This window comes from Lissotriton helveticus, chromosome 11 (genome assembly GCF_964261635.1).
Source record: "Lissotriton helveticus chromosome 11, aLisHel1.1, whole genome shotgun sequence".
NCBI classification, from domain to species: domain Eukaryota; kingdom Metazoa; phylum Chordata; class Amphibia; order Caudata; family Salamandridae; genus Lissotriton; species Lissotriton helveticus.
The window spans coordinates 976,095,322-976,110,230 of NC_136072.1; the positions used below are offsets into that span (position 1 = coordinate 976,095,322).

General features: G+C 45.6%; 1 protein-coding gene across 1 annotated transcript in view; it reads right to left on the bottom strand.

Moving 5' to 3' along the window:
* MYO18B (myosin XVIIIB) overlaps window positions 1–14,909 on the bottom strand; it is a 1,710,199-nt gene that overhangs the window by 295,570 nt on the left and 1,399,720 nt on the right. Inside the window, exon 39 of the mRNA XM_078665559.1 lies at window positions 3,526–3,663. Within this exon, the coding sequence (XP_078521685.1) occupies window positions 3,526–3,663 (138 nt within the window). The remainder of the gene's footprint in view (window positions 1–3,525; window positions 3,664–14,909) is intronic.

A 14,909-nucleotide genomic window follows, 5' to 3' on the forward strand; every position in this document is an offset into this window, starting at 1 on the left:
GTTATTTCTAAACACAGCAACCCTCGAGTTCAGCGCCAGGTGCAGCTGCACCGGTCGCATTACCCTAACGATAGCTATGCAAAAGATGTTGGGGCTGTACTCAACAAATCTTAGCTAAAGTCCTTCTACAACCTCAGTATTCAGGTCTGGTTTGGCAGGAGCAAGGGAGGTGTTTGTGGTGTCCTGATTCTATAACAAATTGACAGAAGAGGATGAGTATGATGTTGTGGTGACAGTTTAATATTTTGCTCATAGGTACTTGAAATTGAGAGATGTTGGCTGTTTTCAGCAGCTAAAATGATTGTGTGAAAGCTGAAAAACCTATATATATGAATAGATAGATAGGCCTGTCCAATCATTTTATGTGCGGAGTTCTACATCCCAATTGCATTGCTTAAATAATCGAGTATGAAAGGATTATTTATGATTACAGGTGACTTCCAAAAGAAAGTAGACATTGCTATGAAAACATTTAAAACTGAGCACTAGCCCTGTCCCTGACTCACAAAGATAAACTTATACTTTAGTACAAGTTTACAATTTTTTGCAATGAACAAATCAGTTTTGTGAGTAGTATCTTTATGACTGCCTTTCATTTTATGTGTGGAGTCTTAGCCATGAGTGTGGAGACTCTGCAGTTGAACAGATACAACCCATAAAATTCCTTTGTGAATTGCAAAACATTTCTTTGTGAATCTGGTCTTATATGCAATTATTGTGTGTTTGTGAGTGTGTGTATAAAATATATATGTATTTTAAATTAATGAGAAAACAAAGATAGAAGTAACATTATAGGTGGGTGAATATGTCAGTTAAAACATAATGTTTTAAACTTTAAAAAACTAAAAATTAACCAGGTATAGTTAACTAAAAAAAGTATAGCTGTTGCACAGTTGAAAAACCCAACGAGAAATTACATGGACTAAATGTGTTTTGGAACTCCCCACTTTTAATCTTATCCCCACTTGACGGATCACCCCAACACCTGCCAAGTAGTTGCTGAGGTGGCTAGACATTTTTAGTAGAAAGTATTGTGAAAATTCGTTTAACAGAACTAAATTTACTATCAAGCCAAAAATTCAATTTCCCACGGAAACTCAGTCGTAACTGTAACTAAACAATGGTGACTGCGACTCTACACAATGCATACATTTTATGTCGCATTAAAGATGTTAGTCTTCATAAATACTATGCACAGTAATATGGTCTGATGCCCTTTATGGGCTCAGTTTGTGCTATACACACACTGTATAAGTAATTAAAAGAAATACATAAATACTTCAACAAACCTCAGTGATGCAAAGAAGAATTATTTTTCTCTACTTAGTAGCATAAATTAACAATTTCTGTCAGCCTGCTCCAATACAGAACCATAGAAGTGAAGTCCCACTTCACAAAGTGTGTGTTTGCCCTAGCGAGGTTTAGCACCATATAAAATGCATCTAGTATAACAACACCTGAGTGAGAATTGAAAAGAAAATGCTTACTTTGATGTTATGTGCAGACCTGAGTTTAAGTAAGCAATTTTATGGAACTTTTCTGAGGTGCTGCAAATGGGTTGAGAGTTACTAACTTCTAGAGGTTACCAACATACCTCTATGCTGTGGGAGTGAAAACCCCCTTTTTCACTTAACAGCTCTGAGCATGCTGTTGGACCACACTCCGATTGGGAACGTGAAATAATAAGCAGGCTTGGGCATTTAATCTGAGCTGGCCCAAAAATGGTGCAGTAGCATGGGGTCGAGTGTTACTGATTCTGGTATCACCGCCCTGATTATCTGCCAATATGAGTTTGAGACCCGGGATAGCAAATAACATGTGGGTCCCACAATTGCAGAACCCTTTACCACATGATTTTCCTGCACCCATTTTCCACCTGATACCAGGAATTGACAAGAGTCAGTGTACAAGTCCTGAAAAAACAAGTTAGGCTGTATGCAACTGACATCTTGGGCATGACATCCCAGTGTGTGATCGTGGCCCATGACATCGCATATGCCATCACAGGAAGTGTCATCACAAACTATGACCTCACATGTGACATCAGATCTTAAGACCTCACAAGTGTGTTTAACAGTTCTAGCATGAGCATTTTTTAGCGCATAACAATATGTAACAAATTAGATTTTGCATTCAGTTTGTGCCAAATAAGTGACAACCCTGGCACACAATCTGGGCCTCAACTTATACATTTCTTTTTTAAAACCCTGCCACAAAGAAATTGGCAAGAAGGAGAAAAGTAGCAGTAAATCTGTTCTGCTTAATTGGTTGCAAAGTCTGCACATTAAAATATGTTATGGAGTTAAGACACTGCTGCAGAGATCTTTGTGTGCCAACTAAATCTCAGGTAATAATAATAATGAAAAGAGCACTCTGGAGGTTACCGTATTTGCTGGGGAGATCTGTGTTTTGTCTAGTCACAGTTTTGCATCAAAGTCACATACATACATTAATAACACTTAGATGACATATTTTTATTGCAAATGTGTGTCTGTTGCTGCTTTTAATACAGAGATCCCTTTTTTATTTGCAGTTCATAAATTTAAATTCTAATATATCACAGCGACCTATGAAGGACATGTGGCTCCTATGCCTTGTAACCCACCTCTCTTATGCAACACATCCTGCACATTGATTTACACACATACGATTTATTCTCAATGTATAATGTGGATGTGTGATGTAAAGTGCTCTGACACCCGGCATTGGGATGAGTAGTGCTATAAAAGAAATAAAACAAAATAGGGATATTTCAATTGCTATTTGTTTAAATAGTAGGACAGATTAACACATCTGACATTCTTACAGGTCATGCATATCTCTTAAATAGAGAGACTGAACAACATCAAAAGCATGCCTCTTCTAAGTACCTGTGAAGTGATAAGCTGTCTCTCTTTGTTTCTGCTCCATTACATTTAGGTGTGAGGCTCCCAATAGCTCTCAGCAAAGATACTCCAACAAAAGGAGACCTGATAGCCTGCCCCTTAACTTCAACCTTTACTATGAGCCCAGCTGGAATCTGATAAGCCCCCTCCTTGTCCGTACCTTGCGGCTCAAAATTAACGTAGACAACATGCAGTCACTCTGCTGAATGTGTCCCAGTATTTGAAACCTAAGCCAGACAAGTTGAACACATATCTGTAGGTGCCAACCTCTTAGCAGGGTAGAGGGTGTCCACCCCGTGAAAAGAGTGGGTAGACTCTGTCTACCCGTGTGTACACATAACTTGTGCCCTGACATCAGTGGAATGTTAATTGAGGTAGAGGTATTCCTACCAAAAATGGCCTTATTAAGATTCAACACTACTCAGAATTAGTGCCACAGTGCTATAGGCAGAAAACCCAGAGCTAGATGACAGAAAACTTATGACATGGGGCTAGTTGAGTATACAGCATAAGTTGCCTGGGTCACACAGGCAAGTTTACAGGTGCATCATAATAGAATAAAATAAAAAGGCATGCAAAAAATATTACGGTGTGTCCATGTTACACTACTGCAGTTGTTTAAGTAAGATTAGGAACCTACCTCAAACCTCTTAATCTGTGCTCTCTGGAACTCCATTTTGTTTTCGAGGTCACAAATCACTGATTCTTGCTTGCTAACAATTGAGCGGTCAACCATGGTATGCTCCAGATAGTCGATCTTGCTCTGTGCGGCTTGCAACTGATAGACAAGAAATGAGGATGAATAATAAAGGTGTGCGCTTTATTATTGTTATGTACAGCATAACTTTACATGCAGCTAGTCCCTTCGCAGTCTGTATTACCCAATTTTCCAGCTCACTGACTGTGCACAGTATGTTTCATTACCGCCAAATCTCTTGTAAATTTGTGAGCAATCAGCTGTGATTATAGACTTAAGAAGTAGAATACTTTGTCAAGTTGCGAATGCACATTTTCTTTTAAACATAGTCCCCCACATGCATCATTGTAGGAATTTGTGATTCCTAAATTGCGAAAATTAAGGAATCGCAATTTAGGAATCGCAAATTCCTATGCATCAAGAAATCGCAAAAGTTTTTGCGATTTCTTAATTTTCTTTATTTGCGATTCCTTAATTGCGAATCGCAATTAAGGAATCGCTTTACATTGATTCCTATGGGCCTAGAGGCCCATAGGAATCAATGGGAAGGCATTCTCATTTTGCGAATTCGCAATTAAGGAATCGCAAAATGGGAATGCAATTTCAAGGGTCCCCCCCTGCACCCCTGAAATGTTACGTAATTACATTTTACTCACACACATGTCCCAAGGGCATGTGTGTGTGTAAAATATAAGTTTCAAAAATGCACTTTTGTGCATTTTTGAAACTTTTCTCAAATTACCATGAAGGTTTACTACATGGTAATTTAAGAAATCACCAAAAATTGCAATTTCTTAAATTGCGAAAAATGAAAAAAAAATGATGCATCCCAAAAAAGGTTTTTGCATTCGCAAACGGCCGAATTTTGGCCCACATGCATCAATATCGGCTTTTGCGAGTTCTAAATTGCGAAAAATAACGATTCGCAATTTAGAACTCGCAAAAGCCTATGCATGAATATTTTTGCTTTTTTTTTGCAATTCGGTAAAAATCGCTATTTTTACCGATTTGCAAAATAAATGCAAATTTTCAATTGTGAATTCACAATTCCCATTCATTCCTATGGGCCAAAATGCCCATAGGAATGAATGGGAATTGCGAATTCACAATGTGCAATTGCAATTCATCAATGCATTTCAAGGGTGGAGAGGGGGGTCAAAATGACCCCCCCCTGCACCCATGAAATGTACTTTTCAGCATAAGTTACATACACACATGTCCTAAGGACATGTGTGTCTGTAGCTTAACAGTTTAAAAAATGCATTTTTGTGCATTTTTAAACAATTTCGCAAATTACCACGAAGTTGAACTTCGTGGTAATTTGCACTTCCAATTTTAAAAATCGCACATTTTTCTGTAATGATGCATAGCATTTAAGAAATCGCACAATTGCGATTTCTTATATGCTAACGCAATTTTAGAAATCGTAAAAAAGATGCGACTTCTAAAATGGCATGATGCATCCCAAACAGCACTTTTGCATTCGCAAACGGCCGATTTTAAGGAATCGCACCGTTTGCGACTACAAAAATGCTTGATGCATGTGGGCCTTTGTGATTTGCACCGTTTGCGAATGCAAAAAAGCTTGATACATTTGGGCAAGTAAGTTTAATTTCAAACACAAACAAGTGACTCTGGTCCGAAGAAAGGAGGTATTTTTTCCAATTTCATTTTTTAGTTTATTCAGGAGAGGGTGCGTTGCGTTGTTGAATTTACTTGCTCTACAGAATCATCCATCTTCCCAATCGAATACCACTTGCCATATTTAGAGATGTCAGCCAATACAACACAAATTATTTAGCCAAAAGTTCTTCCGTTGGTACAGCGGAAGCACTTTTAGCAAAACTGAAATGCTGGCAGGCCCCCAAGCATTATGGATTTTTTTTGTGGAAAGAAACCCAACAAGTGGGGGGTTATTTTTCCAGAATTAAAAATCAGTGTACTGATTTGCAGGGAGATGTCTTCCTGGGCCTTGGGTCCATTGCTTTAATTTCCTGTGAATGAATAGCATGCCTGTCACGGTGGCAGCAGATATGACTAACATGTGTTAGCAGTACCCATCCACCATTGTAATCAAAGGTGCACTGCTCTCGAAGGGAGGGGGCAACTGAAGATCAGAGCCCTGCCTTGTAGGACCTTGGGGATAGCAGGGGTCTCACTTTTGGTGGGGCTCCGATGACTTGGATCCCTGGCAAAGGTTAACTTGTGGAGGAGTCAGTCTGGGACCTGAAAGATGGCATCAAAAATAGTAGACAAGTAGCGTGCATGAAGGGAGTCCTGGGGGTAATGCCTCTCCCGGTTTCTGCAAACAGCACAGATAGAATGCAAGACATGGCAAAGTGGCCCCTGAGGTAAAATTCTGATTGACTGCTGCTGATGTGTAAGGTGAGCCCCCATCCCTGCCATGCAGAGGGGCAGCTGAATCAAGAAAGGACATAAGCCTTCATGTTAGGCCTCTAAATATAGGATACAAATTAGATGGGAGAGCTGCACAGACTTAGGCAGACTTGGAGAACACAGCAGCGACACTCCCAAAATTTCCATTCCCAGTGTATAATCCATTGAGTAGTGTTGGGCGGTAAACTCCACTCCACCGGCAGACTTCGTGGAGGTTTGCTAATCCACGCTCTGCTTGTAACACGGAGCTCGGCAAAAACTCCTCCAACCGCCACATAGCAGAGTTTACCGGCACCCACCCTTAAAAAAAACACAAAATGCTGTGAAACCACACAAGTCCTACACTAGCAGAACGGTGCCCATCAACTTTATATATCCTATTCTAATTAGTGGTGCAAATCTTAGTTTGGAAACAAGATTGTGTGTGTCACATTCTCAGTTAAATTCGAGTGGCCATCATAGAAGGCTAATGAATTGCTAAAAAATACATTGTGAGTTTACACAAGCACACCTTGAATGATCCAGCACTGACCAATCAGACGCTTTATAATATTTACTTTCAGACTTTCGGGACCCTTGACCAATAGAATGAAGGTGGAAACATGGCTAATTAACACATAAGCATACTGAAATCAGCCTGCAGCTGACGCTAAGGCATTCAAATGGGTGGCAGCAGTTGCTGCTTACTGCTGAGCTGGGTTTCTCAGGCTTATGGACTTGGTTGGTTGCCTAATAGAGTATAATATGAAGATGACTGAAGTGTGGGAGAGTGCGGTGGGTAAGAACATACTATGAGGAGAATGAGGGTGAGGTGTGAAAGGGGATCGGGGTAGTTGATAGAATGTGGTGAAAATCAACCTGCTGCACTTATCATCCCCAAAGAATGAAATATCCTTCAAGAGCATAGGCAAAATTGGTGCATTGTTGAAATGGCCTTGAGTCCCAGGGGCACGATATACACTGGCAGTGCTTTATTTTACTGCCCTAACAGCAATCAAAGGGAGCATTTTCCTTGCTTATCCCAGGAACCATTGGGAGACAACATATTTGGTACCCTACTGCTCACCCACCTCTCTGCATTTTATGTATAGCTTTTCCGACCTCTGTTTAATAAACCCAGATTACAAAATATATGCTGGATTGACTGGATTAGTGGTAAGGGAGATGCAATCTCTGAACTGGTGACAATAATGGACTGTCGATTCTTAACTTGGATGCGCAGACACACGTGAGGTGGGAAAAAGGCACGAGGATGAAGTGATGCACCAAATAGACACAGAACAGGCAGGCAGCTGACCACCTGTCGTAAGGGTGACATTCAGCCAGCCCTGGCCACATTGCTAAACATGCTGGGACTTGTAGTGTGGAATACTGTGAGAAAGTGCCACACACGATGAGCCCTTCATTTGTCACCTTTATTCTTGTTGCCAGGACATCATGTTTCATGTTGCTTCCTCTCATTTGACAACACAGTGTGCTCTGGAGAATGTAGTCTGAGTTTGCTTGCATTGGCACTGTCGTTCTTGCAGACAACAAGCTCAATGTATGAGTAGATCACCGGGTTCATTTTGTTTCTTTGCATTCTATGCTTTCTAGTTGAGTTTATGTGTTTGTAGAGTTGCACCTTCCAGAAATCAAAGAAAAAATCATATACCGATCGGGGTACTCAGACATGGAACTGGGAAACTTGCAAGCTCTGTGCTGGTGATGAGCGGAGAGTTGACAACCTTACAACAGAACCTATGGAGCTATTGAATTATTTTATTTATGTAGTGCTTTATACCACAGTTTGGGATGGCGAAGTGCAAGAGACATATTTCAAGACAAATGCTGATGAGTTGTATTTGACAGTTGGCTGAAGGGGGAACTTCTTTAGAAGGCATAAATATATAGAAATCGGGAAAAAACGTTTAGTTTTAAGCCCAAACCAGTTGCCTTCCGTGTGAGGCTAGGCAGTGGTAACTCTGTCTGCACAGGGCTATTGTTCCAGCAAGATGGGACGGAATGATTTAATCATCAAGAGATGTCATTCAGCTGCACCCACATCTTGCAATCTATAAGGTGAAGTAAATAATACCAAAACACCCATTTTTCTTGTTCACACTGTACGCATGCCTGGACCAATGTATGCTTTCGGGCCTCCCAATGGAAGGAGTCGGTAGAGGCTGTTGCAAAGTTCTCACAGCTAGAACTTCACAAAGCTGCACATTGTTCAGTCTGATGTAAAGTCTTCAAAGAGGAACTGCAAGCCAAGAAATGGCATCAGAATTTTCCAAGTGCCACTTGAGGGTGATATTTGCCATAAGGTTCTCCGGAAAAAAGTTTTTTTTCTATTTACTGCTGCTTCACTGCACACTGGAATAGAGGAGGTAATGCAACAACTGCGTCTCATAAATTGGGGTTGGCAGAACCCTGTGGAATATTGCGGGGTCTTTATGTAACTCAATGGAATTCCGCTGAGTAAATCTCTGCAAGTTCTGCCCACCCCTAGATGTTGGAATTTAAAAACTGGACAGAGTTGCTTGAGTTGGAGAGCTTTGCGACAACGAAGAGATTGGAGGAGATGGAAGAGTATTATGAGGTAGCGTTGTTGAAATTCAAAAATATGGAAAACAGAATGAGGAGGGACACCATGAAAGTTAAAGGCCTGGAAGTAGGGGCAGACATGTTGTTGGTCCTGATGGAAATGTTAATTTCTCTACTGGAGCTGAACCATTCAACAATACAATCAGACAGAGCTCACTATGTAAGCCCAGCTATACCATAAACAATTGCATGGTCCATAGATGTGGTAACAAAATTCCACTTCTACCTGGAAAATGAAAAAGTGATGGGGTTGCCCGGAAGTTCAAGGAAAACTTCTTCACAAGACATTCACATATTTTGTACCAAGACCCCTCGCAGACAGTGCTTCAGAGGCAATCAAGCTTCAGAGTTATTGCAGCAAAGCTTTGCTCTCCAAATGTCTATTACAAAAGGGAACAGCCCTCCATGATGGTGTTTGACTACTCTGGAAAGACCCACCACATCACACATTGGTACAAAGCAGCAAACATTCTGGTAATGGATGTGGGAGCTGAAGAAAGCAAAACAGGTACCAGGGCGCAACAAACAGGCTCCACTCCCCCTGGAAACATGCAGGTTTACAATGAAGGAAACACAGGACAAGAACATACACTGTGACATGCCAGGCTACACATGGCAATGATGCATATTACAGTATCCTATGAGTAAAAATGCATGTATATAGGGCATGGAGGTGATCGTATTGGGCAAGGGGAATGAGGCCTCTATGAAGGCATTCAAGGCTAATAATCATTGGAGGTCGTGGGATGGGGTGTGTCTTAGATAGTACCGCTGTCAGGCCCATCCCTATTGACTGATTGGAAACACACTGGCTGACCAGGCTGGTGGGGTGATCATTCTTCAGGGGCCTTGCCAGCATAGTGAAACTGGGTCATAGCATACCAGCATACACAACTGTTTTTTCATGGATTGATGCAAGATGATCATATTCAGTCCCTCCTAAATAGTTATGTTGGGGAGAACTTTAAGGTGGTTGGGGAGAGAAAGATAAATTGAATTCATGCAGGTTTAAAAATAACATCCACGGGGGGCGTGGCCAGCAGCCGAACGGGATGGTCGCTGGTTAGAGCGGCTCCCCGGCCATCGCCAATAAATCTGCCATAAACATCCGATCTATGCCCTATCTGATCCCCCACTGTGCTGGAGGATCGCTGTGACCACCTCCAGGTGCGCAAGCCCGTCTTCGAGGAGCCCCGGGCGACTACACAACGCTGTTTTCCTTCTGCAGCAGAGGCAGCCATGCAGCCAAGATGGCGACCGGCGCTGGAGATCGTTTCAATGCTCAGGCACGCCGGAGCGACTGAGCTCGACTGACACGCCTGAGAGAGCCGGTGAGGTGTCGCGGACAATCCGGAGGGCCGAGCGGGGACTGGTGGATCGCCCGGTAGAGAGTGCCCCCACCTTTCCCGTGAACGAGGACGCCGGCGGAGGACTACTGGTGAGGTTCCCCCGGGCCGGGGACACATCCACGCAAGTCCCCCGTCTCCGGGGCCTACCTCGGAGGAGAGCCGCAGCTAGTGGGGCCTTTCAGCGCTTCCTGGCGCTGCCGTGCCACATTGGGCCCTACATAGAGGACTGCGCTCCCCCCCTGACAATCTTATAAGCCTCTGCGAGCGGGGGGACGGGGGGGTGCCGTGTGCCCTAAGCCTACGGAGGTGAGGCCTGCCCAGCCCATTGAGGATCCAGGGCCCGCGAAGCTGGGGCTCAGTTTACAGCCTGCGCAACTGCCGACTCCTCAACCCTGGGGACATTACGTGCCCGCACCCTCTGTAATCTCGGGGGGCCCCGCTTTATTATAATTCGCTGCACATGTTGGCCTCCATGCTCTTGTGGCGCCGAGCTTCCACCTAGTGATGTTTGGCCCATACCGCCTCTGAGGAACACCGACGGTGCCCTCCAATTTGGCCCTGCTCTTGTGGGGCTGTGACTCTGCGGTGGGGGTGCGGATGAGGATGCGACCTGCCTAACTTTTGCTGCCCTGAATGGGCCTGTTCCTCTGCCGACCCATAGTTGCTGGTACCACGTGGGGCCCTCTTTCTTCTGGCCTGCTGTAACTATCTTGGTGACTGACCGCCCCCCACGGCCTGCTCACCCTCAAACCAGAGAGCCACTGGACAGGCCTATTTGGCGACGCAACGACCGGCTAGCTGCCCTAATGGCGTCCAACAGAGGGAACAGGCCGACGCAACAAAAATCCATCACCAAATTCTCCTGAAATGCCAAAGGGGACTCCAGGGAGGTGGTACTTGACAGAGACCCGAAGATTGCACCAACATCGCCTGCCACGAAGACTCTGACACTGGAAGACGTCATGGAGGCCATAGCAGGTGTGCGCACTTCCCTTGAGACGCGTATTGATTCTGTTAATATCGAGGTCACCCTACTACGGGCGGACCTTCATAAGATGGACTCTAAGGTCAAGGGCGTCGAGGTTAAGACTGCAGCTCTCATAGATGACACCTCAACCCTCCAACAGCAAGTAGCTCACCTCCAGAAACAACAACACCAGATGAGCGACCTGCTGGATGACTACGAAAGGAGGGCGCGACGCAACAAGGTCCGTATCCTGGGAGTTCCGGAGCGTATGGAGGGACCTGCGACTGACCTTTTCGTGGAAAATCCTGTCTTGCAACACCTCCAGCCCAAACGTCTCTCTAGCTACTTCTCCATCGAACAGGCCCATAGAGTCCCCGGGGGCAGGCCGAAGCCAGGGGCCCCCCGTGCCCGATTCTAGCTTGAGTGTTCAACTTTCGGGACAGAGACGTCATACTTCAGACGGCCACGACGAATGCGCCACTGAGACTCGATGACGCCAATGTAACGTTCTTCCCTGACTTCACCATGAAGGTACAGGCTTGTCGTCGCAGCTTTATCAAAGTAAATAAGGCGATGCGCAACAAAGGCCTTAAATATTCTATGCTGTTCCCAGCCAAGCTGTGGGTGGAATCCGATGGCAAGACTTGGTTCTTTCTCTCCCCGGAGGAGGCGTGGGAGTGGCTGGAAGGATGGCGCCCGGTGGAAAAGACTTTGAACAATCGTGGATCGCCTGAAGCGGAGACACGCGGAGACCAGTCGCCGAGAAGAGAGGCCCGGAGCAATGAGGCGGGCCGCGGGGACTAACGGCGGCTCCTACAGCGACACACTTCTTCGTGGGTTGGACTTATCTGGACACTGCTCCCTCACTTGAGTTGCTTGCTGATTCCTTCACTTGTGTTTAGTGGCAGGGACCAGCACCCTACTATCGGACCTCCATATCTGTGCTCTTTAAACCTGCGGGTGGGGTAAGGTCTCCATTTGTTCCTTAATCCTGAGGGTATCGTAGCACCTAGACTGGTATGTGTTTTGCAATTATTGATGTACACTGTTTTGCAATGTTCTGGCGAATGGCATGGCGGCCTTTACGTACCCCGTGTATGGTTGGGTGGGCGACAGGCACTCTGCCTAGTTTGGGTGTGGATAGTTCTGAATCCGCGGGCAGGGAAGCAGGGTGGGGGGGGTGGGATGTGTAGGTGGGGAGTTTTGGTAAGGTTCTGTTTGATTGTGTTTCTTAATTTGGTACGCAGAGCATATTGCAGCTTTGAAGCATGTTGGCCACGAGGTTCGGAACCCTGGGTCTACCTGGGATCTTACTATGTATTGCTCCGGGCACTGTCCAGAGGTGGGTGGGGCACCGGGCCTGCTCATCCATTTCGCTTTCACCCCAATTATCACCATGACAGACCTCCTTGATAGAAAGTTGACATTCATGACATGGAATGTGAACGGATTGGGCAACAAAATAAAGAGAGGGGTGGTCCTCCAGTTTATTAGACGCCATGCTCCCGACCTAGTCCTCCTACAGGAGACAGACTTAGTGGGTAACTGCTGTCGTGCACTTCAAAAGGGGGGGGGGTATAAATTGCTGATTCATGCTGGATTCACCTCTGGTTCTTGGGGAACAGGTATCCTTGTTAAGAAGACCCTGGCATTAACACTCACGAACACATGGGCGGAGCCACAAGGGAGGTTTGCAGTTTTAGAAGCGATTTGGGAGGGTCGACACTTGAATGTAATTTCTACTTACCTTCTGCCAGCATTGGGTGGGGAGGCTCTACGAGCCCTTGGCAAGATCATGCTAGACGTCCCCCATGGTACACTGATAATAGGGGGCGACTTCAACCTAACAATAAACGACCAATTGGACAGACCCCCAGAGACGTTCCCACAAGCCAGGGTCTGACCTAGCGGATTTTACACAGGCAATGGGACTCGAGGACCTTTGGCGCTCACAACCGCCTGACACTCCCCACTTCACACACTATTCTAATGCCCATGATAGTATATCCCGTATTGACTATTTTTTCTGTCCCTCGGCAGATGTAGGTTATCTCCAAGACATGCGAGGACTTCCCCGAGGTATTTCCGACCATTCCCCCCTTAGTGTTGAACTCACTTACTAGTTACCACCAACAATTCACTCGCGGACCGATCATTATCAACCCGTGGATTTTGAAGATCCCAGATATCAAGGATGACTTGATCGACCATACTGACTTCTACTTCTCTGAGAACATTGGCTCTGTACAGTCAGCGATTACGATATGGGAGGCCTACAAAGCCGTCCTCAAAGGCAGGGCGCTGGCCCTCAAAGTAGGATATGTGCGCAAACACAATGAACAATTGATCCAGGCCGAAGCTGATCTGCTTTGCCTTGAATCTGCCCATACTGCCGATCCCTCCGAAGACACAGCCCGTTGACTACTAACGAAACAGCTGGAATACAAGACATTGGCTTCGGAGATGTCGCGGGCCCGGCTCCTCCACACTCGCCACAGAATTTACGAACTGGGGGATCGTGCTGGTAAAATGCTGGCATGGTTGGAACGTCGCGAACAGGGATCGAGATGGGTCCCCTTGCGCATCCGTTCTGATAATTCTCATGTTACAGACCCTCAGGAAGTGGCCGCAGCATTCGCTGATCACCTCGAACAGGTCTATATGGCCAGAGCACAATACACCGCCGAAGGCTCTCACCAACTTCTAGAGGAGATGCACCTGCCCACCATATCCGAGGCAGAGCAAGAGGTGTTAGATGTGGAGCTCTCGCTGGAAGAGGTCAACAATGCCATTTTTGCAATCAAATCCGGTAAGGCCATGGGTCCCAACGAAGTCCCGATTGAATTCCTGAACGCCACAGCTTTAGGTATAACTCCCCACCCGAAAAATATAATTGAGGAGAGTCGCGAGAAAGGCACTCTACCGCTCGATCAGAGACTGGCCTCCATAGTTGTTCTTCCTAAACTGAATAAGCCGCCCACGGATTGTGGCTCTTACCTGCCGATTTCGTTAATCAGCTCAGAAGCCAAAGTACTAGCCAAACTCCTGGCGACTAGGCTCCTCACGGTCCTTCCATCATTGATTCACGCCGATCAGTCAGGATTCCTCCCAGACCGCAATACGGCCTTAAATCTCCATAGAGTCAATAATGAGTTAGGTAGAAAGCCATATATACAAGAAGAGGCCGTGATTCTCCCACTCGACGCCATGATGGCATTCGACTCGATCGAATGGACATACCTTTTCTCAGTCCTGGCATGGTTTGGCTTTGGCCCCAAATTTATACAGTGGGTCTGGTTGTTGTACACTGACCTCTTGGGACAAGTACGAGTTAACAACCATACCTTCAGGCAATTTCCGCTAACTAGAGAGACCAGGCAGGGCTGCCCCCTGTCGCCGCTACTGTTTGCCCTCACTCTGGAACCGCTGGCTCACTGGATCCGTTCGGACACCTCTATTCGGGGACTTAAATGGAATAACGACATAACCAATAAAATCTCCCTCTACGCGGATGACATCTTAGTTTACATGGCCTCCCCGGCATTTTCCATAAACAACCTATTCCATGTTGTCACGAACTTCGGGAAATATTCCGGCTACTCCATCAACTGGTCAAAGTCGGTCCTGTACCTACTGCATAGACCCCACCCGTCCTGCCCCGGGGTTACTTTATCCCCATGGCACCAGACAGTTTCAAATACCTCGGGATTTTCGTTACTCCAGACCCTAAAAACTTTAACGACCATAACCTAAAAGGTCCACTGCAGCGATTGCATGATGATATCTCTAACTGGAGATCACTGCCGCTATCCCTCCCCGGTAGAGCCTCTGTGTTCAAAATGCTAGCACTTCCACGCTTTTTATATGCCTTCTAAAACTGCCCCTTTCCTATTGCGGATTCCTTTTTTAACACGTTGGAAGGGGACATGCGCCTGCTACTGTGGGATGGCGGGCTCCTCCTATCGCTCTCCGGAAACTTACCAAGGGATGGTATGACGGTGGCATTGCTCTGCCCGACATGCGCCTGT